The 24,150-nt window shown below is 41.0% G+C and overlaps 2 protein-coding genes across 3 annotated transcripts; both read right to left on the bottom strand.

The window, feature by feature from the left end:
- Positions 1 to 791: 791 nt before the first annotated feature.
- LOC136442823 (14-3-3 protein epsilon-like) lies at positions 792 to 10,853 on the bottom strand. Its single transcript, XM_066439779.1, has 6 exons — positions 10,676 to 10,853; positions 4,968 to 5,167; positions 4,228 to 4,334; positions 3,589 to 3,805; positions 2,020 to 2,158; positions 792 to 1,486 (listed from the first exon to the last, which is right to left on the bottom strand). Exons 1-6 carry the CDS (start codon positions 10,737 to 10,739, stop codon positions 1,425 to 1,427), a joined length of 789 nt encoding a protein of 262 aa, XP_066295876.1. The 5' UTR covers positions 10,740 to 10,853; the 3' UTR covers positions 792 to 1,424.
- Positions 10,854 to 14,178: 3,325 nt separating this feature from the next.
- On the bottom strand, positions 14,179 to 24,129 carry LOC136442805 (gametogenetin-binding protein 2-like). 2 transcript variants are annotated; one of them, XM_066439745.1, is made up of 13 exons: positions 23,653 to 24,129; positions 21,213 to 21,293; positions 20,603 to 20,712; positions 20,329 to 20,472; positions 19,945 to 20,046; positions 19,715 to 19,825; positions 18,839 to 19,042; positions 18,025 to 18,211; positions 17,386 to 17,595; positions 16,775 to 17,060; positions 16,314 to 16,471; positions 15,997 to 16,116; positions 14,179 to 15,346 (listed from the first exon to the last, which is right to left on the bottom strand). In XM_066439745.1, the coding sequence occupies exons 1-13, from the start codon at positions 23,737 to 23,739 to the stop codon at positions 15,161 to 15,163; spliced, it is 1,986 nt and encodes a 661-aa protein (XP_066295842.1). In that variant the 5' UTR covers positions 23,740 to 24,129; the 3' UTR covers positions 14,179 to 15,160. The 2 variants fall into 2 exon arrangements, with proteins under 2 accessions (XP_066295842.1, XP_066295849.1); XM_066439752.1 differs by having other exon boundaries at positions 18,025 to 18,199.
- Between the last annotated feature and the right edge of the window lie 21 nt (positions 24,130 to 24,150).

The raw sequence follows: 24,150 nt of genomic DNA, 5'->3' as shown, positions 1-24,150 counted from the left end.
CTTCCCATTTCAGTTCAGGCTATCTAACAGGGCATGTCAACTTCGGCATTGTCTCCTGTCTCTTGCCATGCCATGCAACTTAAGCGAACAGTGCACACTGAGAAGTAGAGAACCACCCAACAACCAGTTGCTACTACACAACAAGGAACTTTCGGAATGTAATGATGTAATGCCCATGATATGTCTATGCGTAGCGGGACTCGACAACGAGAAAAACAAAGCGATGAAAGTACCATTTTTATCCAGGCGAATTTGGTCGTCACTGACTGGTCTAGAACGGACACAGTAATGTTTGGTGGACTTCTAAAGCTGCATCAAGGGCAGCGAATTCACAATATTCAACCCCACAAGGTACTACATTTTTCTTCTTCCTTGGTATGTTTCGCAGCAATACAGTGTTCCTGATGGCACTCATATACAAGTGACTTACTGACTACATGGAAGGGAAAACTCCAGAAACCAAAATCAACAATCATTGTCTCCAATCGTAAATATAGACATGACAACTACGAGACAGGCTTGACTACATTAAACTTAAAGACACATAACAAGCCTACAATACTACATCAGTTCTAAGATAGAGGTGACTAGATGGTTGGTAGTAGTTAGTTAGGATGAGTAGGCCCACAGCTGATCTGAGATACAGCTCAGCATTCGGGACTTGTAAAGGATCACTTGCGCTGAGTCGTCGGCAGAACTGAGAGTGAAAATTTGGCCAGTACCTTTGCAGAACTGAATCACGGCGTGTAGGCGTCGTCTGGTTACACATGGGCTTAGTACTACTACATGGCAACATTGGAAGCAAACTCATGGTATCATAATTTAAATTGAAGGATAGTAGGCAAACACAAACCTCATTTTCCTAACAGCCATATTGGGCCGTGGTATTCAGAGAAACCCTCTGATCTCGCAGCTACTATGTCATGCTAACTCACTACAGAATCAAGAAGGGTTTTGGACACATTCAAAAAACAATTTTCCCCACGACATAATCCAGATGACAAAAAATCGGTCAGTACAGGGAATAAGTGCACTAAACGAAAAACAATATATATCATGGCGAGAAGAAACTAACATGATACATCCCTAACTTGAAACGGACAGAGATCTCTGTCTGTTGAGAAATAGACTCACGGCAGATAGATGGACCTACATTACGTGAAATTATCAAGTATTTCTGTCTTTCTTTCAATCAGTCTTCTAATTGAATTGGGGGGAAACTATGAGTCTAGGTTCTCTAAAGTGACACTTGTGTCTAATCCGTGACCAACACGTGCCACAAGGTTGTCATTTGACACCCCCTTTCTTCTATTCTCTGCCTCTGGCTCGTAGAAGGCCTTGTGCCTGAGTAAGAAAGTGTGTGCTAAACTTGTCGGGAGATCTAAACACAAATTAAAGGGGCAGAGTGACGCTGCTAAGTGTGCTCATTGGGCGTTGTCCTCCCCTGCCTCTACGTCCTGCACCTGCTCTTTTTCACCTCCCTCACCTGCAAAACAGCGCAGAAATAGCACATCAGAAGCGCAAAACAGCACAGAAATAGCACATCAGGACAAAACAGAACAAGAGAGATCACTGAAAACATAGCATGCAGGAGTGGAATTGAAATTCACCCCAAAAAACAACCACAAAATCAACTTAACTGCTTCACGGTGGAACTTATAATTACTGGCAATGGCAAATAAAACATCATTTCTCTAGACAACAATAGATACATGTATCTGGTAACTTTTAAAATGTTTGCTGTATGGTTAGTTAATGTTGGTTAATCTAGACAAACCCTACTTTAATTTTTTTTCCGTTTCATGCATTGACAGAAGGGACAATATCTAATAGCCATTATTTCTTGCAGTATATACAGTTATGAAAATATCTTACTTCAGGTTTTCCAAAAACCAAATCTCCAAATGTCAATTTGTTTATATATGGGAATAATGTGAAGTATGTGAATTTTCACTGTTTTTTCTGCAATCTGAAACATGCAGGTACTACGAGCTAAAAAAACAAGGGAATTTGCCTCACCATCGTCCTTCCCGTCCGTCGTCATGTCTGATGTCCAGAGGGTCAGGTTATCTCGTAACAACTGCATGATGAGTGTGGAGTCCTTGTAGCTCTCTTCACTCAGTGTGTCCAGCTCTGCAATGGCATCATCAAATGCAGCCTGCAACAAACAACACAAAACAACACAGCCATCAGAAAGAGGTCTTTACATGTACAGGCTGAGGATTGGGGCTGATCTTAACTGCCAGCACACTTAAACCAAGGAGCTTTAGAACTTCTTTCTTAAACAAATACTGCAAATTCATAAAGAGCAACAGATCAGGACAGAGAGCAAAGGAATCATATTGATTTCAATCTCTGTCTAGTCTGTCATTTCACCACTGACCAGTTTTCGTATTTTTCCGATGACAAGTACAAGCTACTGTTCTTTTCAAGTACAGACTGTATCTTCTTTCAGCATGTGACATTTCAAAGTGGACTGTTGACATTCTTATCTGCTGTTTGGCTCTTTATGTCTACTGAAAGATAAAGCACTGCTCCAGGCATTGTCAGTGCATTTCAAACAGCTGTCGACCAAGCATGCCATGTCCAGTGACAAGTTAAGCCTCTCCTTACATGGCAGCCAGACTGTCCCTACTTGGTGTGTCACTAGGATTAAAGGAGTGGTCAGACATGTGTCAGTCTCATTGGCAAAACTATTTCAGCATTCAGCAGGCTTTTAAAGTTATGGGAATAAATTTTGTTGGAAGTGACACTGAACGCTTGAGTGCATGATATGCCTTGGTCTGAGGAAGAAATGCTGAAATTTTGGGCAAGATCCAAGAATTCTTAACCACAGCAAGATATCCCCAGCAGCTTTCATTCCAAGTTCCAACCGCAACCAGCAAGCATGTAAATGGTACGGTTACAGCAAAACTACCTGGGCAGAAGCCAATTGTTCTTTTCACGCCGTTGCAAGTTGAATGGACACTTTCAAGTTTCAACATCATCACAGACATTCCACCTTTTGTGAGACTAAACTGTTAACGTTTCTTTGCTTGTCAGACAGCAGACATTCATTGGCCATCTTTGTTTACATATTTGGTTTTGCTCAGTAGCCAGACAGATTGCAGGCTAGTTGTTTTCTCACGATAAACTGTGAATACTGTCTGTGCAACCATTTCAGAATATGTAAAGCTTGGTTACAAAAAATGTGCTAAGAAGGCCATTCAATAAAGACTTCCCCTGACCTGATCAACTTTTGGTTATTGTAGGAAGCTGACATTGCATGTTTGATAATACATATCTCTATTTTCAATTCAGAAGTCTTACCAATTTTTTTTACATGAAATGCTACCACCAGTATGAGCTCTTGCAGTCTTGGTTTGATTTGTCAATGGGGAAATCAGTCTTTTGTAAATGAATATGATAACTTAGATACTATAGTTACTAGTTGCTCCCAATCTCTGAACGAAATGCTATCACTAACTTTCTATTTACCAATTGTATAAAATTTTTGTTATTCACATTTTATTTATTATGTAAGTGGACTCCAGGTAGAATAGTATCTCTTATGCGCCACTAATGGAGATCTCAATAAAACAAACTTACTTTAGCGAGACGGCATGCACGGTCGGGTGAGTTCAGGATCTCGTAGTAGAAGACGGAAAAGTTGAGGGCGAGACCGAGGCGGATGGGGTGTGTGGGCGCCAGCTCCATCATGGCGATGTCGTTGGCAGCCTTGTACGCCAGCAGGCTGTTCTCCGCGGCCGCTGCCCTGTCGTTACTTTTGGTGAACTCTGCCAGGTACCGGTGGTAGTCGCCCTTCCTATTGGCACAGAAAACACACAATTCCTTTTAATCTTCTGGAACGTTCATGTTCTTGAACCCACTATAGATGCACTACATGTTTGCTAGTGCTTTAAGGAAGGATTTTCCAGATTCCAAGTATGGAGTGTTCACTACTCGCAAATAGAACATGAGCAATTCTATCCCTTCAAACCTTTATTACATTTTGGCACTTATATATCCCATCATTTCTTGAAGTGCTTGAAGTTCTTGATATGAAAATTAAGCTTATAATGCAATAAGAAAACATGAAGAATGCTAAAATCAAGCCATTCAATAATGCTGCAGAGTAGTGCAAAGGTATATGAAGACTTAGGGAAACATAAAGAAACAAGAAGAATGTTATTAAAAAATCAAGTCGTTAGATAATGCTGTAGAACACTGCAATGGTATAAGACTTACATCTTGTAGTAGAAGACCCTGGACTCTCCTGACCCGGCTGAAGGGATGAGGTTCTTGTCAATGACATCGAGGATGTCATCACAAATTGACTTCAGCTCCTGCTCTACCTAAACAAGAAAAATGAAACAAGGATTCATGTTTGGTTTGTAACATGGAACTACGTACATTGTAAAGGTCTACAATGTGTTACATTTCTCATAGTTTTGGCTTCTAAAAGCCTTTTCATGACTTTGTTCCAAATCTTCAACCAGCAAAAAAATGCTCCATCCAGTCAATACAGAGCCTGCATACAAGCAAGCATGATGATGTCACACTGACGCAGTGGCAGGCAAAAATCAGGAGGAACGCAGATTAATTTACATCTGGATTAATAATTTCACCTGCTAATCTAAATGTTAATTAGTAATCTACGCTGCTAACATCATTTTTCTACTTGTCGTTGAATACCCCGGATAGAAACAAAAACAGTGACCGCTCACATTCTTTCAGCTTCCCACGCAGCAAATTGTCAGTATTGTTTCCCCGCAAATTGCAGGTGGGTATTTCAAGCCAGGTATATATCTTGGAAAGGATATTGTGAACCAGAGCCTAAGATTAAGAATTGAAACAAAAGCTAAAAAAATTTTTAGGTAGCTATTGTTTTCACAAATCAGAACCAAGACATTTTTGAGAAGCCATACAAGAAACAACTGATTCTGCGGTGTGACGTAAGACAAGTTGTTGGTTGTAGCTAGCCTTACCATCAACCTGTACTCCTGGATTTTTTCCACCTTCTCTGTGTTGCTCTTCTCCCTCTCCTTCTGCTCGATGCTACTGATGATCCTCCAGGACGCACGCCGGGCCCCGATCACGTTCTTGTACGCCACGGATAGCAGGTTCCTCTCCTCAACACTCAGCTCCATGTTTCTCTCCGCCACCAACTTCATGGCCTCAACCATTTCTGTACACAAAAGGGAGGTTGAGATGTGAGACAAACAAATAGGATTGTATTTGTACCCATCATACCTTTTTGGTATTTGGTAAGGCAAATGAAAAAAAAGTATCATCGCTGTTAATCTTTAACCTTTAGCACTCTGAAGTAGCTGTTTCGCATCCAATTCCCTATTACTTTGTATTAGAGTTAGGCAGCAGGGAGAAGGTTAACTCAAATTGTTATCTATGCGTCTATCGTGTATTTACTTCCACCATACTGTTATCTCTGTTTACAAGATGTCACCTGTGAAAGTAACAGTTATGTGCACCAGTGCACTAATATTGTAGCATCAACACACAGGCAAAATTGGGTCCTACAAATTTGTACTGTACATGTATTGTAATTGCAGACAATGTAACATTGAAGATAAAAATTGTGTCATATTACATGTCTGACAAAAAGAGCATCTTGAGCTCTGCCCATCCTATTGACACAAGGCCACTCTCCATGCAAACAAAGCTGGCCAGTTGCTCAGTGTTTGTTTGTATCTAGGATACCTAATTGTTGTCCTCTTAGTGAATTGTATGATATGCTTTTTTTCCAGTCCATGAAGTGTAACATTGGTACAGGCACACAATAGATTAGGGGCACTATGGATGCTTCATGTCCTATGTACATGTAAGAGAACTGTTGGAAAGTGCTGAGTTAGTCGTGTAACCGTACTAATCTCATCAGTCAAAACTCTTGAAATATAGTCAAGAGCAAAAATGTGTTTTTTTCAAATGAAAACAACACCATAACAATATGATACTGAATGCAAATTATTCAAGTGACAGTTTTTTACATGGAGAAATGACATTATTTCCGTTCACTACACAGATGAAATATTTACATACTAGTTCTCATCCTAAAATGAGGAGCTGGAGAAAAATACAATAATAATAAACATGAGCCTGAAAATTTTATTGACCACACCTTAGTGGGGGATACACAATGTTTGGAATAGCCAATATTTATGACCATCATGTATGGCTGTTATATTTCCTACCCTCTAAAGATCACAATTTCTCTTCTGATGTATGCATTTGGGATAAGGCTTCCGGGAAAGATGGACAGAGCTATACTTTGCATTCTGTTAAAATAAATGCTGGCTTTCAAGTTACTTCTTTGTCCTAATATGGTGATCTTGCTGGCCATGACTAGATAGATGACACCACCACTTACACTAATAGTCTATCATATCGTCAGTTTACTTTGATCTGAACAAGCCAGGCAGAACACTAAAGACTGGAATATGGCGCTTTACATTAAAGGCCTCAGCATGGCAATTTAACTCCTTCATGCAAAGATTGCTAGCGCAAACTCAATTTGGTTAATAGCTCAATTGGTCCATATATGTTTCCAACACATGATTTTCCCCCTTAAAAATCCCCAGATCTCTATGTCGGATTTGAGTCAGCCAATGAAAATTAAAATTTGATTTTTTTCTGGGAAAAATTAGTTACATTGGTGGTCTATGTGATGCTGATTTTCTACTTATGAGAAGGGTTTGGTTCAAGAATATCACTAGCTTTCACTCAAATCCTTCTAAATTTTAGTGCTGCCATTCCATTTACTACCGAGGCTCCTACAAAAGTTTCCAGGGAGGCGAGTATAAGAGCCCCGGGTATTGGATGGCACCAAGGCTAGTGTTGGCTTAACAGCCAGGACTGGTATACAACCATAATGGAAGTAAGATAGAGAAATATAGCATCCAAGGGTTACCTAAGACACCGTTCACACTCATTTTTTTATTATCGCGATTGAAGTATAATCGCGATTGTTCGATCCGATCGCGATTGAACGAAAAGAAACTTTTGCGTTCACACTGCACTTCGCCAAGTGGATTAAAGTACGCCGTGATCCGATCGCGATTGATGCACGATTGAGGCACGCTTATTATTTGAGGTCATAGGTTGAGGTCAACGGTTCGGCGTCGCTTGCTACAAAATGGCGGGAGTCCACCAACTTTTGATGATTTTGTATCTCTGGAGAATGTTCTGTAGCCGTGGAAGGGAAGGCAATCAGCGGGCTATGATCGCGAGAAGGCGTGAACGACGAAGGCTTTTGTATATTAGCCTAGCTGTAATACAGGTAATGAACGCGGCAAGAGCTGTAGACAGGACAATCTGGGAGCGTGAACGAAGCGACGATTGGTGATTCCCACCCCCGGAACAAGCCGAAATACACACCGATCGCGATGGAATGAATCGTAGTTGCGTTCACACTCAAAACTTGATAGAATTGGATTGGATCCGATCGCGATTGATCCTCCCCAAACTACCTCCGGAGGTGGATCAGAAACAATCACGATCGGATCGATCCAATCGCGATCGGGAGCGTTCACACTGAAAAAATCAATCGCGATCGGATCGATTCAATCGCGATTATACTTCAATCGCGATTGAAAAAAATGAGTGTGAACGGGGTCTAAGAACAGCACTAGCCATCAAAAGTAGACTGGTCAATATGTTCTTGGCTTATCTGTATTTTCTAATTTGTCTGCCTTGAATACATTTTTTTAGTAGGCGCTGACATGTAATAACAGCACAACTAACATTTGGGAAACATTTCACATTTGTCTGAATAGGAGCTAATTTAATACAAGAACAAAACCCTTGACTGGCTTGAGTAAAACAGTAGTGGACTGGTGTATAGCTAAAATTGAAAGAACAATACTATAATATCTTAACATCTTAAGCATCAATTACTGTCTTATATCAACCATCTTTAAAATCTCAACAGTCAATGAAATGGTCTTTGGGACCAATTCAAGTGTTTCAATGCAGCATTTTCAATGTGCAATAATTTTTCAATAATTCATACGAAGAGAAAGCAAGAGGTTCAGAAACTGCTCGTGGGATAATATGGGGGAATGCAAATAGGAAGGTAAGATTACTAAGGATAAATTCATGTATGTGACAATGGTGTCTCAAGAATGCAGATATACTTGGACACTGGTCGTGGGACATTGCCTATATAATCATGCCTTGATTCATTTCTTGTTGATGTAGGATGCCTATTGATGCAGAATTGTCCAGAGTACAGCATATCTGATACTGTGTCCTAGCTCTTTTTCCTCTTCTCAGACTTCTGGCTCCACTTCAAGATTCTTCTGGAAGCTGTGACCAAACATCTCCCCAGGGATCAGCACACCTTTCATTTCAGGCCAAATGCTGTGATATTCTGTACAACTACAAGGATAGACGGGTACCCACGACCATTTTGAAATGGTTTCTTTTTCAAGTTTGCTTACTCATAATAGTCATATGACAGACTGTACTTATTTCATGGTAAAAATGGACTATGCGGTGGATAGAAAGTAATTGGGACAGCCAGATTCCGTATCACAATGTATACTAGTATTCTACCCCTCTAAAAATCAGCTATTTCTTGTCTGATTTTGTATCTAGGAATATATCTTTTTGAGATAGATTCTGTGTTTGCCTAAAAGCAGCTATTGGCTTTTTATTTGATATTTGTTTCATATTAGCAATTGGGAACAGATTCTACTCAACCACATCCTATGATAATAGTGTGCTATACAATATGTGAATATTGACCACAGGTTATGTTTGACTGTGTCCTACAATAAGCAAATCACCATACATGTACAGGTAGGAAGAAGAATAAAGGTATGGGATACATGAGCACTAGAGATGATTCTGAACTTTTAAAGATGAATGAAGCTTTAAATCTTATGGTAAATCATCCCATGAACATTATGTAAATGCAGGTTTCCCACGGTTCTTTTCAAGAGGACTAGTCTACAATTCATCCACATTTAATAAGAAATAATGAGTCAATTCTCTTGAATGTGACGATATAAAGACTAATCATAGAGGGAACATAGTTCATCCTAATCATACCTAATGAAAATTCTACCTTGGACAATTGGACAAAGCAGCTGTTAACACCTAAATAGTTCAGTCAGTCTGTTACATTGTACTTTGGCCTCTACAACAAAGTTAACTTGGCACCAGAGTGGCATCAAGTAGTGCCTTCCAAAGTTCAGATATGACTTAAACTACAACAGAGCAAGACATGGGGGCACATTTGGACAATATTGTCATCATACATTTGCACATACAGACTACAGTCAATGGTGATGGTCAATCGAGAATTCATATTTCATACAGCAAAGACGTATTCGTATTGTAGACTACTGCAATCTATAGCAAAGAGTACATGTTGTAAGGTACATACATGTATATAATTTGTAATAAATCTTGCGAGAATCAAAACTACCAAATATTTTGTGTTACCATGGCAATGACATCATTTACTAGTGCACATCTTCTTCGCAATGATCAAGAATTAATCAAAAGATCAGTAAATTGAGACTTGAGAACATACAGTACAATGGGTCTACTTATATGATGTGGTCTGGAAGAAAGCACATTCAAGTATGTAGACATAGCACTTGATACTGAGGACTGTACAGAATGTGGAATATCCAAGACTGATAAGGGACCAAGCTCGGGACAGGAAAGGACAATTCTCTCATGAATAAAATAAATGATTTCAGCTTATTACATTGGCATTATCTCCTTAAGTAATAATAAAAGATTCTGCAATCTATCAAGGTGTGATGGTTTTACATTATTTACCCCCAGCCGTTTATGCACAAACGTCTTCCCGTGTTTTGCTCAGCAAACAGCCTGCTGTTATCACCGGAAATGCAGAATGCTAACTGTTTCAGAAGCTTTATTAATCGGAGTTGAATTGGAAATGGCGCGTGTACAACCATCGATCAACAACTGGGTTAACCATACGGTATTTTCCCAACGATGATTTATTTCCCTATTTTGGACGGACGAAATTTTCATAACCCTATCTGTCAAAACCCCTGCTTGTTTATACGCGTACGTTCGCGAGGATTTGGGGACAAGAATTATGGATCCTTTTAATTACAGGAGCATGTAAACCGAAGGTGACGGACGGGCTATCGTGCTGCCCCTGTCAGAATAGATCCGATGATGACTCCGTTCTCCTCTCGCCTACGGATGAACTTGGAACTAGTCCAGATCGGATGCAGGTAGCTAACAACTATCCTGACGGTCATCAACCAACGCCAAAGATGCAAATATTATCTTATACCGGCGTTTTGTAGGAGAATGAATACCGCTAGTGTATACATGACGGTTCTGCAATGTTTCTAAACGGAGCCATCGACGTAATACGTGAAAACGTTTGGAGAATGAGTCATCATTGAGGACGATTTTTCAGTTGCTAAGGTTGGGAGGGGCTCAAGATGGCGGCCCGCTAGCGGTGATTTCCGCCTTCGTTTAGCTCTGATTTTACCCTCACTTATCTTTGTAGATGCTACAGAATGACATCGATGGATGGGAAAAGCTTCCTTCTATGCTGAGATGTCTGCATATCTCAATAGGATGCCACACCTTTTTCTCTGCAGATGCCCAAATCAGGCAGAACAGGAAGTATTCGGCATAGCTTGACTTTGATGGCGAATTTTTAGGAAGGAGGGTAACCTACCATCGTATCGCTCAGCCTGCTCTGCTAGCTTGGCTTTGTAGACCATGTCCTCTCTGTCAGCCATGGTGGATGGATGGAAGAAGGGCTGGATTCAAATCGATTCAAGCTGCAAGTTTATCGTTACAAATTTTCTGATCAAAGATGGCCGCGCCCGCCAACTCTGAAGTAGTTCCGGGTTTAAGCGGAACCAACGTAGGAGATCACTGCGCGTAGGTGTTGCGGTCTTGAGTACCCGTAGATATGAAAAGGAAAAAAACACTTTATTTTAAATTTATGCAATAACAGTAGTTATGCAGTTTTGATCAGTCTAATTGCATTCTGAAGAACTGCTGTTTCCATCAGGAGTCCATGCTCGCCTTCCTCATTTTTTCACGAATGCATATTTGATGCAGTTGAAAGCTCATTCTCAAATGACCTGTTTTAACTGACTCACCTGGCCGCGCACAATCAATGAACGGCTCCGCTAGCTGCAGAACTTGCCTGGTCACTGGGATCCCGTTTGACGTTGAAATTCGAAACCTTTGGTACAATGAAAAAGAAATTGAGCACCCCGAAAGACGTTGAAATTGCATAGGGACGTATTCACTATAAAGCATGCACTGGCGGGGTGATCTGGGATTTGTGCTCTGTGTGCTGAGTTCTGCCTTGAAAATATTTGAGCGTGAAAAAGGGAAATCTTCTGCGTGCATCAAATGTTGAAAAGTTCTCATCTCAAGTTTGATATCAAGAACAATTTAAGTATGCTATAAAATTCACAATGTTGATATTTTTGGATAATGTAATGTCCTTTTTCTTTCCCATTTTTTATCACAAATTTCGACATTAAAAGCATGAAAAGTAATAAGTTTCCTATCCCAATCAGTAGCTTGCGTCATTGTCCATGCTTATTTTTTCGCACTCATCGAAAGTCAAACTTTAGTATCAGTAACGTTTATATGGGCCAAAAATCAAATAAACTTTTTACTGTGGTGTAGAAGCAACTGTGTCAGTGAAAATCGTGGTGGTGGTATGGTTACACGAGTGTTGGTCGCTTTATCGCTTACCTGCGTTCTTTGAATATCTATTAAACTGTTAACGGTTCTAACCTGGACAGTGCAAAAATCAAAATCATGTGGACCGTTACTGGACCTATTTTGCCTGGCGGACGGGTACGAGATCCGCTCCAAGTTACATTGCGGCCAGAAGAATGACGTCAGAGGTCTCCCCGGCGGTTGCTATAACAACCAGGACTGGTCCACGTCAGCAGGATCCCAGGGGTGGTCGGGTCAGAGCCTCTTGGCTTTCTGAATACCAAATATGTCGGATTTATGATTAATAAAGCTATAAGTCGATGTCGCTGTAAGGTTTATTGTTATTGTCGCTAGCTCTGTTAGGCTGTCCACTGGGTAAGGACATTTTGACCCACTTGTATTGAAGGATGCGAGGTTACAAGTACCATATATAAAATGGGTGGTCAGAAATCAGAAGTGACGAAATGCACCTGTCTGTATAATGATCAAAAAGCATCGTGGCTCCTAATATGGTCAGCGAAACGTCGTCGGGGGAATTGATCATCCTGTTCCACCTTAGCTCCTAGGAATGTTTTACCATGCGTGACACTATCACGAGAAACTCGCATTATTATCTGGTATTGACGTTACATTAACTGTTTTTCCTTTGCAAATGTCGAGGGCATATTGCCAAGGGATATCCCTTAGAATCCCTGTCAAAAGATGACTCTTCCTTAATGGAACGAACAGATTTAAACAATTGTAAACAGGAGCTGGTCGTTGCACAGAAACATAGGAGATACAAGTATTCTCTAATGGTAATCAGACCGTGGCGCGAAAATACACAGTGCGTATGACGTCATTTCCTTGGATATCGTCCCATCCGCTAAACACAAATAAATCATCCAATTCACTAAGGAATTTTGTGGTCTCAACCAGGGCCCTTTTGGGGTTGAATAGAATAGAAATCGGTCCAATTTTTTTAAGACGACGGAACGACATTATATTGTACTATTGTGGGCAGCTACATATCTTGACATAAGTACATTAAATACCAGATTATTTGCATAATTTCGATCAGTGCCTCCTGTTCTTTAATTCCTTTAGGAGTGTGACGGATACCACTTGAGATTGCTACGTTCATACTCAATGCCAAATTTGCTGAAAAATGCATAACTTGCCCGCACCCCCATCCGCCCGTCATGGTATCACCCTTGTCACCTACCTGGACGGGGTTGACACAGACTTCACTAAATATTGACTGTTGGTAAACAGTGCCGACGGCAGAGATGGTCGAAGAAAACATGCTTAGGACAACTGGGAATCCAAAACAAATTAGCCACATTCCTGGTTGTGCTAATCTCCAAACAGATTTGGCTCGTTTTGGGACGTCTTTTTGGCTCTTTTCGAACGACTTTCAAGATCTTTCAACAGCTGTGTCTTTCAGAAAAGCGCCCTAAGACAAGTATATTATTGCACCAGGTTGAGGTTTCTATTGCACTTACCTTCTTGTGGTCGGGCCTCGTAGTGCAATAGAAGGCATAGAACTGATATGCCATCACATGAATAAGCCTGACTCGCAAGGCCTGCTAAGGCGGCTACAGAAAATAGCACAACTGGATAGTACAAAATAGCTAAGGGGTGTAAACCAGCCAAAGGTATATATCTGTTTGAAGACTATTTTGTTCCACAGTTCAGTTGTACACAATTACATGTCTTCTTGGCATCTTCTTTGGAGTGACCAATGATATAATGTCATTGGACTTTTTGGAGTCAAAATGGCAACTCTTTACGATACTTGTAATCCGACTTGTGCCATTACGATTTCAAGTCCGCTATCTACTCTATCCCTAATCTTAGCATGGTACACAAATACATATATCGCCATTATCACCCAACGTACTTTTTTGGATGGCAGACCTTTGGTTTTTATATGGTTGCGTCTACCTTTCCGTATCTAGCCTGCTTCGTACCCATGTCGGAAGGTCGTAGGGAAATGGACTGCAGACGTACCTCTTTCACTGTCTTTATATACTAGTATCAGAAAGTTTCAACCCTGGTACCAAGGAGGCTAGTTGACAAACATCGTGTATTGTAAACAATAGTCTAACCCCAACGATGGCTATGACGCAATCTGTGTACGTGACAAACAACACGCAGCCCCGAGGCTGATGTTTACATTTTCAGGTTTCTCTGGTCCCTTTGTTCTCCTTCACGACTAAACAAATTATGAATAATTTGGAGGGGAAACGAAAATGTCTCTGCTCATGCACTTTTCATAGCAGTGATTATTGCAAGAGTAAAGGAATGTACATGTATTCATGTTTCAAGTTCTGTGAATGTGTGATTCTTTTAGGATGCTCAAATTAGTTATTTCTTCAAAATAGACTAGTACATTGAATCAAGGAGGTTAAATGTATATTTAACCTCCTTGATTGAATGTGGTGTGATCGCGCATAAAAATCTAAGCAGGAGACAAAATGGCAAGACGCAATAAGAAACATGACAATCACATAACATTTTGCTTAGTATTTAATAATTCTTTATTCATTCTGTGTGTTACTCTGTATCTAGAACTTCTTTCCAGGACCAAATCGACAGCACACGGCTCTTCCATCTTTTGTTGTTACTCCCTCATGGTGAAGGCATGCTTTGCCCTTTGGCACAATTCCCAACACATTCAACCTTACTACCCCTCAACTGTCATGGAACATTCCAACCTGAGGCATTCTGGATCATTCTACACTGTAATGAGGGGTGTACCGGGCAGCATAGAACATCACTGTGATAATGTACTGGCGTGTACTTTTTGCTATCTACGACTTTCCTTTTCTTTGCTCAGCTCTAAAGGCAGTTACTGTGTTTATCACCACCTGATGGGACAAACCAATTATCTAAAGTGGTTTCATTTGAAAAACCCAACAGTTCTCCAGTCCAGGTCATTGTTAACGTTCACAGCAGAAGACACTTTATCTGAAGCAGTTTCCTTGATTATTAGTAAGATGTTTATTTGTGTGTCAGCACCAGATTCTTTGGTTTTGCAATAGCAGATAGAGGGTGGAAGGGGGAGTAGCGGGTTGCCTGGTAAGGCATGCATTTTAGCTATAATAAAAGCTCAAGTGTGAAATACCTATTCATGGCCTCCTCTTCTACTAAGATCTAGACTATAGACTGTCATGTCTTCCTGCAGCACTCAATCTTAACAATTCTGTAACAAATGTCATATCCGTTCTCACATGTAGACATTTCTTTTACACGCCAAAATTCTGGTTCTGTTTTCTAAGTAAGCATTCCCCATTCAGAAAAAATGTGCATTCTCCTGATCAGTTTTCTTGCTGAATAGTGAAGATTAGCTCATTGTGAATGCAGGCATAGGAAGCTGTAGTATAGATTTAATTTTATAGGAAATATTGTAGTAGGCATCTAGCAGCATTGACAGGAAGAAATTAGAAGTGTAAGAAACTGGATTTTGAGTATCAAGTGCTTGTAGGATTAACTATTTCGCTGAGGCGTTCTCGGCACACGCTTTGCCCCCTAACTCTCGACGCTGGAAGCTGTCAAATCTTTTCCGCAGTGTTTCCCGCAACTTTTCCCGCTCTTTGTCCAGATGCTTCTGGTTGGCTTTAAAGAGCTGGATGTCCTCCTCTGAGATGAAGTCTTCGTCCTCTGACGGACAAGACTCCTGAATCACAGAATTTTCATCAGTGGTAGACAGGACACAGGTTTCAAACACTACAAATCTATTCCCCAAGCTAGATTCCCTTTTTTAATTTTAAGTCTTTTACAATCCTGAAAATTTGGGACGCAAATATAAAGACCATTCATAAATGTCTCCAAGCAAAATATGACCTTTTCACAAATTTTTACATGTTCTACAAACCTTCACATTGTGTGGTAAAACGTTGCAACTTCCTTGACCTATCCTTCAAAACATCATGGTATGTCATGAAAAATATGCTTCTAAGATTGTGCTGACCTATTTCTCTGAGATTAAGAGCCTAGCCGTCAGTCTCGTCAAGTGGGCTTGGTCATCCTCAAGTGTATGATAGGGTGTCTAGTTTCATATTTCATGTTAACACACAACAAAGGGCTCTATACCTATCAGGGGCTTTGGGAAGAATTTAAGACTAAGCTTTTTGTTGACCTGAAGATTCTGAGAGCATTTCAGAAAGGTGTAGTGCTTCATGTTTTCATGTATCACAAAACAAAGGTCCCTATACCTATCAGGGGCTTTGGAAGGAGTTAAAGACTAAGCTTTTTGTTGACCTGAAGATTCTGAGTGCACTTCATAACAGTGTAGTGCTGCCCTCCCAATAATGAGGGATTCCGTACCTCTAGCATGTCCTGTAGACTGCTCTGCCAACCCAGGGACGACGGAGGAGCCGAGGAGGGAGGCGGCATCCTTCTCTCCCCGTTCACCACGCCAGGTCCCGCCTTACTTTCACCGGATTTCTGAAAAAGTACATAAAAATAAATTCATGTGTATTTCAACCAAGCTTTAGCTTGTTCTAAAGGCACTCATCTATTGGGTGCAATACCTAGAGGCACTTTGTAAAATACAAGCAATGTAAATTTGACAAGCTTTTCTTGACAAGTGTAATCATAAATTGATGTCTTTCATACTTAGGTCCTTATTGCAGTCGCCTTACCTTTTCACTCGCTTTCTTCTTTGCCTTCTTGCCCTGAGCTTTCTTACTGGCAATCTTAGAGGTTGGAGAGGATCCAGAGCTGGAGTTGGACTGACAGTCGCTACAACCAGGATCGTCTAACTCCTCACAGTGACTACATGGCTCTCCACTGATGTCACCTGGAGAGAGGGGATGCATCATCAATACATGATAAGGGTTATCTACACCTGAGAAATCTGCAAGAGTTACTTCCATGTTCATTGTCTTATTGCTCATCAAAACATTAACACAAAACATTGATTATTTTGGAAAGGCAATGGACATATGGAAAATGAAACTTACCTTCAATCAGAAATATCTTTATGACTAAAAATATGCTCTTATAAAAGAATACCATCCTCTGTACTCAGTGCCAGCACTATGTGCATCACAGACAGCCCTGCAGCTAAACTATGATAGGATTGATACAGAAGAAAACTTACCTATGGACCCATGATTACAGATTCCTTCAGAACATGCAATGTCGGACCCGTCTCTGGAACTGTGTCCGCTCAGACTCTCGCTCCCTTCCACGCCGCTGGAGTAGCCACAGTCGCTCCGATAGCTTCTACAGGAGTTCCCCTTCGAGGAGGATGGGTGGAGACGGTTGGAGGGGCAGGAACACGTGGAAGACGCGACGTCGTCGTCGCTTGGAAGGTCGTAGGTTGCACCGAATGTTGAACACCCACCGTTGGCAGTGCAACTGCTGTTAACATCCACGTCATTGCACTGAAGGATGGGGGGACAAAACAGTCAGATCATCATTACAATATTACATGTACAATACTTTTCAGAGCTCCTGATGTAGATTTATTTGTGATCTGACAAAACTTACAAAGAAATATACCTAACTCCTGCATGACTTTGAATGCATGTCAAAGGAACCACTATTTTAATGCTTAACAGGAGGTTGACATTTAATGATTTTAGTGTCATGTAACACCATACAACAGTATTTCAACTGTTCAACAGCTCAAATTTATCTGAACCATCTACTTGTGTTCACCACACCTGTAGTTTGTGTGACACCTGTATGTGTCTCAGTTGCCCATACCTTGCAATTCTCCTTCTCCTCCTCCCCAGTACAAGTCACCTTCTCCTCAGCCTTCTCTCCGTCCCGGTCCCCGGCGGCGTTCTTGTTCTTGCGTTTCTTGCGCTTGAGACGTTTCTTTTCCTGCTTGAGTTCGCGGGCCCTCTCCTCCTCCTTGATCTCCAGACACAGTTGCTCCAGCTGGGTGAAGCCTTGCTTCTGCTCCACAGCCATCTGGGTGGAAAACAAAAATGCAGTCGTGTAACTAGTGCTGAGACTTGCATTCAAATCAACACAACATGTTAGTACAATGCTAAACTTTCTTCCAATACTGAGGTATTCACGGATCAAATTTTCAACGACCGTTGTCGCCTTCTTCAGGATTAATAATGACCAATAACTTCCATACATAAACAGAACATATCGTATAAAGTAGAGTGGATTCATTCCTCAAGCTGACCGACATCTTTCACACCGCAGTCGTCCCACAGTAAGCTGGAGCTGCATAGTTCCCGTTTAGAACTTTTATTCAGTCTGGTACCACGACTGGTTTTGCCATGACAGCTTTTTCAAGTGTACAGACTAAATGAACAGAACATGTTGTCACAAAATGCATTCTGATGGAATATAGAATGTAGATTATAGGTTTCTAGCTGTACAAACCTCAAAGCTCTTGCGTAGGGTGTCCACCCCCACGTAGAATAGCATCTCCCAGGTTTGTTCCTCGGCGCGTAGCTTCTGCCAGATGCGGTGCAGCCTCTCGTACAGATGGATCCCGAGACACGTCAGCACCTCCTCCTGCGCGATGTCGATCGTCTTGGCGTGGCGCTCCCGTCGGCTGGAAGAGAATCTACCATTTGGTAAAGGGTTTAATAACAACGTCAGTGGGTTGGTACAAAATGCCCCCTCCTTCACCAGAAATGTTTGTTCATGCATTAAAACTTTGTAGACCTTCCTCAACATAGGATGATCCCCAGTTGTCAATGTGGCCATCTTCTATGGAAAAAAGATAAGTCAGGGTACGAAATACTATTTTTGTGGTGCCAACCAAACTGTAATCTTCACCTGCAAGATAATCCTAAGAATATTGGTGGTAGCAAATTTCTTTTTTGTCTTGGAGAGTACATGTAAAAGGCTCCAATTCTATTTTTTCTTGCAGGCTGCAGTTTAGTATTTCATACCCTGTTAGTAACATGCAATAACTATGCTTCTTCATTATTCCTTGCATAACATGGAAGACTTGGTCTTCAGGTCTTCTGTTACCTTGCAGAGAGCCTGTTGTTCAAAGCAGACCAACACCTTTGTCCTTAAACCCACTTCAAGATGTCCAAAAAAATACAGACCATTCTCTTGTCAGTTTAAACAATCGGTCATGTCCTAGCTACTGTCTCCCTAAACCCCTGACATTTACTTTTCCAACATGGTACAGAGGCATTCCTCATCAGCATGCCTTCTGGACTTTAGAAATTCAACCAACCTTCCGGCCAACTCAGGCTCGGCTCTCCCGATCAGGTGAGCGATGAAGTCCGTCTCGCCCGACACGTGGATGTGTCTCTCGTGGGGGCAGCACCGCAGGCCCTCGTACAGCGTGGCGCAGTAGCCCTTCTCATTGGTGGAGTCAATGTCTCCAGTCAGCAGACTGTAGGCACGAAGCACCTTCGACTTGCACTCCGTACAGAACCTGAAAAACAACAAAGACATTTCATTCATTCGTTTCGCTGATATACAGCCAAGTCTAGTCCAACAAGGATATCTCGTATTCTCTTGGGGGAAGAAACCACAGTCAACTCTCCCTTTGGAACCTCTTTATTGGACTGCCTTCCTGGCCTCCACGTATCTGTATCTATAAAGCCGCCCTTTGGCGTAACACATCAACTGGAGATGTTTTACTGAACAACCTGTCACACTTAGCCTTTGCACATCTAGCTGCAAGCCTTGTTTGAAACTACCTAATGACGATGCCTCTACGGTACTTGGGGGTAATGAGTTCCACTCTACAATACTGTAATTCTTGATTTGTTAACTATAACTTAATTTTAGCTGATTTAACAGTCACTAGTTAACAGCTAAAATTTCATCATCGCTAATATTTGATCATTGATATTTAAGCCAGTAATGTTTGTTCCCACCAGTAAATTAAGTAATTAAGTAACGTGACCTACTCCATTTTCCCCCAACCGCTATGTTTTCCTGCCGCTATATTAAAGTGATTTACAGTAGTTGTGGGGAAAAACAAATCTTTTTACACCTCAATCAGGGGTTGATAACACTGGTACAACTGCATTTCAAGGCATGACTATTTCTTGTTCTTCTTCAAGAAGCTACAACTACTTTCAGGGATCTCCATGCTTACCTGTGCTTCCTGAGGTAGGTCTCCATAGTCTCCAGCAGGCTCTCACAGTTGATCAGCACCACCTCGTCCCGACAGTCCTGCGATAACAGCTCCCACACGTCAATCCAGCTCCTGAAAAAGGTATCACAGTCAGTCAACAAACCAAAAAATGTCCAGCATATCTAATCTTCTCAGTAGCATTTGTCACAAAACCTATGATGATTATGGAATAACGTAGAAGAGAGACTAACCCAGTCAGCTTGGCCTTGTGGGTGTCCAAGGAGTGCAGCAGGCAGCGGTTGTTCTTCTTGCTGCTCTTCGGGATGGATTCCATCACGTCTTGGAGCCGAGCCCTACAAGAAAAAGACAAACATCTTCACTGCATATCTAGATTAGGAAAGGACATAAAAACTGAAGCATGGATCATTAAGTATATTTGATAGAAAAGATAACTTATGGTTATGGTCTCTCACAGAAAAGATAACTTATGGTTTTTTAAAGATTAGTGGCAAGCAGCCTTTACATTCCATGATCTGGCTAATCTTAAGTAATAAGGCATGCATCTAAATAAATTCACTTAGGTGGATACTAAGTATTGCTGAATAAATACAAAACCACAGAAGGTGTTGACTTACCCGTGCACGTAGAAAAGGGTGTAGACAGACCGCGGGTCGAACAGGTAGGCATGTTTGATGGACAGTACGGAGTGGGGGGTGACGATCAGAGGCTCAATGGCAGGGTGACCAGACTCTACCAGCTGGTTGAACAGCCTCTCCACACTGCAATATAACAAATTTCTTTAAATCAAAGACAACCCCAATATCCAAAACTGAAGGAGTAAAAAAAAATTCTATTCATCTGCATAAGCGCACTTTCTCTTCATGGAAATGATACATATAAAAGACAAACCTTCTCCGACAGCCCACACATGGCACCAGCTGGGACAGCGCTCGGAACAACTGTTTGCTGGTCACCATGAGTTCCACAGCCAACTCGTCCTTGGACAGCACATCCAGCTTCTAATGAGGGCAGAGAGTGGATCAGCAAGTTAACAGTTGTGAAGACTGAAGTGTATCTCCATCCAGCTTAGCTTACTGAAGAGTGAATCTTTCTATGTTCATGACAATAGAGTTAAAATTTAAATGCAATGTACATGTGAGTATGTACAGGTTCAACATGTACATGCATGTCCTTGAAAAATTGCCCTAGCTTGTTGGACAAGTGAATGGATCACTTCTAGCATCAAATCAAGGACTGTAAGCCTTTCAAGTTGATTGCAAGTCAGATAAGCAACACAGCCAGGATTGAACTTTTTACTTTATGAAGGTTAGACATCCAGGTCAACAATATATAAAGATAATTCAAACAACTGGATAAAATCAGATTTATTTCCGAAAGAAGTAAACGTTTTAGCTCAGAAGCAGGGTCACTAGCCACTGGACCACATACTCTTGGTGTTGTTCTACTATATGCATTCACTTGCACATAGAGAGTTTCTAAGAGTAAGATTTACACCTACCTGGTGGAAACTGTCCAACTCCTTCTGCTTGACATTGTGGTAGTCCATACTAAACCCTCCATCCTGGAACTCCATCACCATCTGCAAAAACAAGGTGTCAATGTCAATGTGTTAAGTCTTTTGTCCATGACAAAACAAAAGAACTATAAAAAAAGTTAAGATATAGGGCACAGCTGGACGAAACACTGCAGTTATACATGTCCTTCAACACCACATTGAATGCAGGCCAACTCGAACCAAATGTCACCAAGTGTAGGACGGGTTCAGGTTTAAGTCTGTGTGTGTGTTCATGTACATGTGCATGTTGATTTAACACATTTCACTTCCTTCGTTTGGCATAAGTTTACAGTTGACATTTTTCTGTCGTTATTTTTCTATGGTAACAGCTTTCCCTGGTATACATGTAGGTCAAGCAAAATTAATGCACTTTTATTCAAGCACATGAACATGAACTTCAATGTGCTGGCTTGGATTCAAGCTCTTCTCACACGTCCCCAACAGAGGCTTGAATGCCTGGATCAGCACTTTCTGGCTATCAGACAAAAAGCCACTTTACATCACTGAACATCATTGGGGGAGTCGTCAAAAGACCTTTGTTCTAGAAAAACTGACCATCTGACGTAATGAAGTCACATAGTTTTCAGGCTGTAAAGAATACAGTGCAAAAGCTGTGTTGTAAACTATTTGTGCCAAAATGGGTTCATCAAATTCACAGCAGCAAGGGTAATGTAACAATAATGAGATATTGCTGACATAATAACATTGATGAGTCACAAGATATTACTTTGATAAAATGACTGGTTCAAGCAACCAAAATGCCATCTAGACTGGGTCATAAGTGAGTATGATTTGTGTCTGCATTTAAAGTTAAATTACAAAGAGTGGCACATAATGAAAACCACATTTTGAAAGAGAAATCAGAGTAAGGTAAGGTCACTCCATGTGAGTACCAGGTCAAGTATGCACACACAGGGGGTAAGAGTGTAATGAGACACATATCTTGGAATCAGATCAATGGATTCCTTTCTTTGTTTAATCTTTTGCACTTCTTTGTATCAATAGAGAACAATCTGGCTTTGGGACAGACTCTCATAAGCAGTAGACTGTAGAATTTCAAAAACACAGTGCTGTGCACATAAATCTGGCGATAAAATTGCTTTGTTGGTTAGTCTTGCCAAGTAAGATACAACCTTGAACTTGTGAAGGAAGGAATTTACTTCTTTTTTTTACACCAACTACAGACTTTTTAGATACTACCAGCGGACTAGCCCCTGCTGTAGAGACTTGCACAAAGTTGTGTGGCCAAAGGGCTGAGGATCAGAGATGGGCACTGCCTTATGTTCCACCAAGGGGCGCGGGAGGACTTTAAACTTTAACAGTGATTCACTGAGTGAAACAACTTGCCATTTCAACAAAATGACAAATGGGCTATATAATGATTTGGTTTGGACCTAACACATAAGTTGGTAAGAGTAGAGTAGAGTAGAGTAATGGTAATGTGAAACTGCAATATTATGGTTAAATTTCCTGTTTAGTAACTATGTTTTTTCTCAACTTGTATCCACACAGTCGAAAAAAGTTTCCTGGCAAAGTACATGAACATCAAAAATAGCTTGGGTACGGTCTTATTCACAAGCTTTTCTTAATAACAATAGATGCTAATGAGAAAATGAGCCTTATAAAGTTATATGGACACATAATAAGGTACAAATGAACCTACAGGAAATGTAGTGAAAATGAAATGACCAATTCTTAATGAAGCAGACTAACCAGGTCACCCTAAATTACTTAAGAAAACTTTTTGTGGCATTTACAAGCTGCACTTAGTCACTTGCTACTGCAGAAGTCCAAAATCATGCTAGAGACTGTAAACCTCTGAGCTCTGACCCCTTGCGCCAAAGTGCTGCATAAACATGCTGACCACTATAATCACATGTTGATAAAGCATTTACTTTCTTGTTATCAACTATTTCAAAGTAAAGCATCCACTTGCAGTAATTCTGAAATGAGACCTAGAAAAATAAAATATATTCTGTTCCTTCCCACTACATGACATCATCATCATCAGTAGCACAGCCATGTTGGCAATTTTAGTTCCAACAAGCGCAGGAAACACAAAAACTGGATAACAGTGCCCGCCCTGGAACTTTATAGATATCTCCAAATGTGTTGAGAAGTTAATTATCCAGAACAATCGGCGTAATTAATGAGATTTACTGCAGAAGACACAAGTACGCAGAGCAAAAGGTCATAGGTCACTAAGGGGGTTGAAAAAGATTCGCGCATTGTGATTCTTAAAAATTCTCATAAAATAACAAGTATACAAAACGGTAAGTATGTTATGATACAAGACAAATATACAATGTTCCTTACACTTGACCTTGGAGGAAAACGGACGACAGGCAACGCCCATCTTCCACATAGGAAATCATACACTTACGGTCAGAGTTTCATCGATGACCAACGGGATCTGTCTTCGGTCAAACTCGTACTCTTCCTCCCGATATACGGCAACCAGACGAGCCATGGCGTTTCTCTGTAGACTCACAATTTTCTGTGAGCCGTCAACCCCTCTTCGGAGCCTTGGAGCCTACACCCGGGGACAAAAAGGAAGGAATAATTTTGGAATTTCCGTTCCGTCCGCCAGTGGCAGATGATGGAGGAATGAACAGCCTTCCTGCACACGTCGACAACTTAGAACTCTCCGCACCGAAGAAAGTAGTCCCAACTGACTGTAGGTCTAGGCTTGGTCTAGGTAATACAAGAACCATCAAACTCAACGAAACACACTAAAAGTAGTAAAGTCAGTATTCGGTGTCTGTTCAGAAACGATACATTTTGTTTAAACGACAAGTATTGCCACTAAATTGCTAAATCCCAGAAAATCTCGATTCTCGGTCAGCAGATTTATATCCTTCCGCCGTTGGATTCGGAAAGA

This window comes from Branchiostoma lanceolatum, chromosome 1, assembly GCF_035083965.1.
Source record: "Branchiostoma lanceolatum isolate klBraLanc5 chromosome 1, klBraLanc5.hap2, whole genome shotgun sequence".
In the NCBI taxonomy this organism is placed as follows: Eukaryota; Metazoa; Chordata; class Leptocardii; order Amphioxiformes; family Branchiostomatidae; genus Branchiostoma; species Branchiostoma lanceolatum.
Note: the sequence above shows the minus strand (reverse complement) of the source record. Positions and strands in the feature narration are given on the sequence as shown.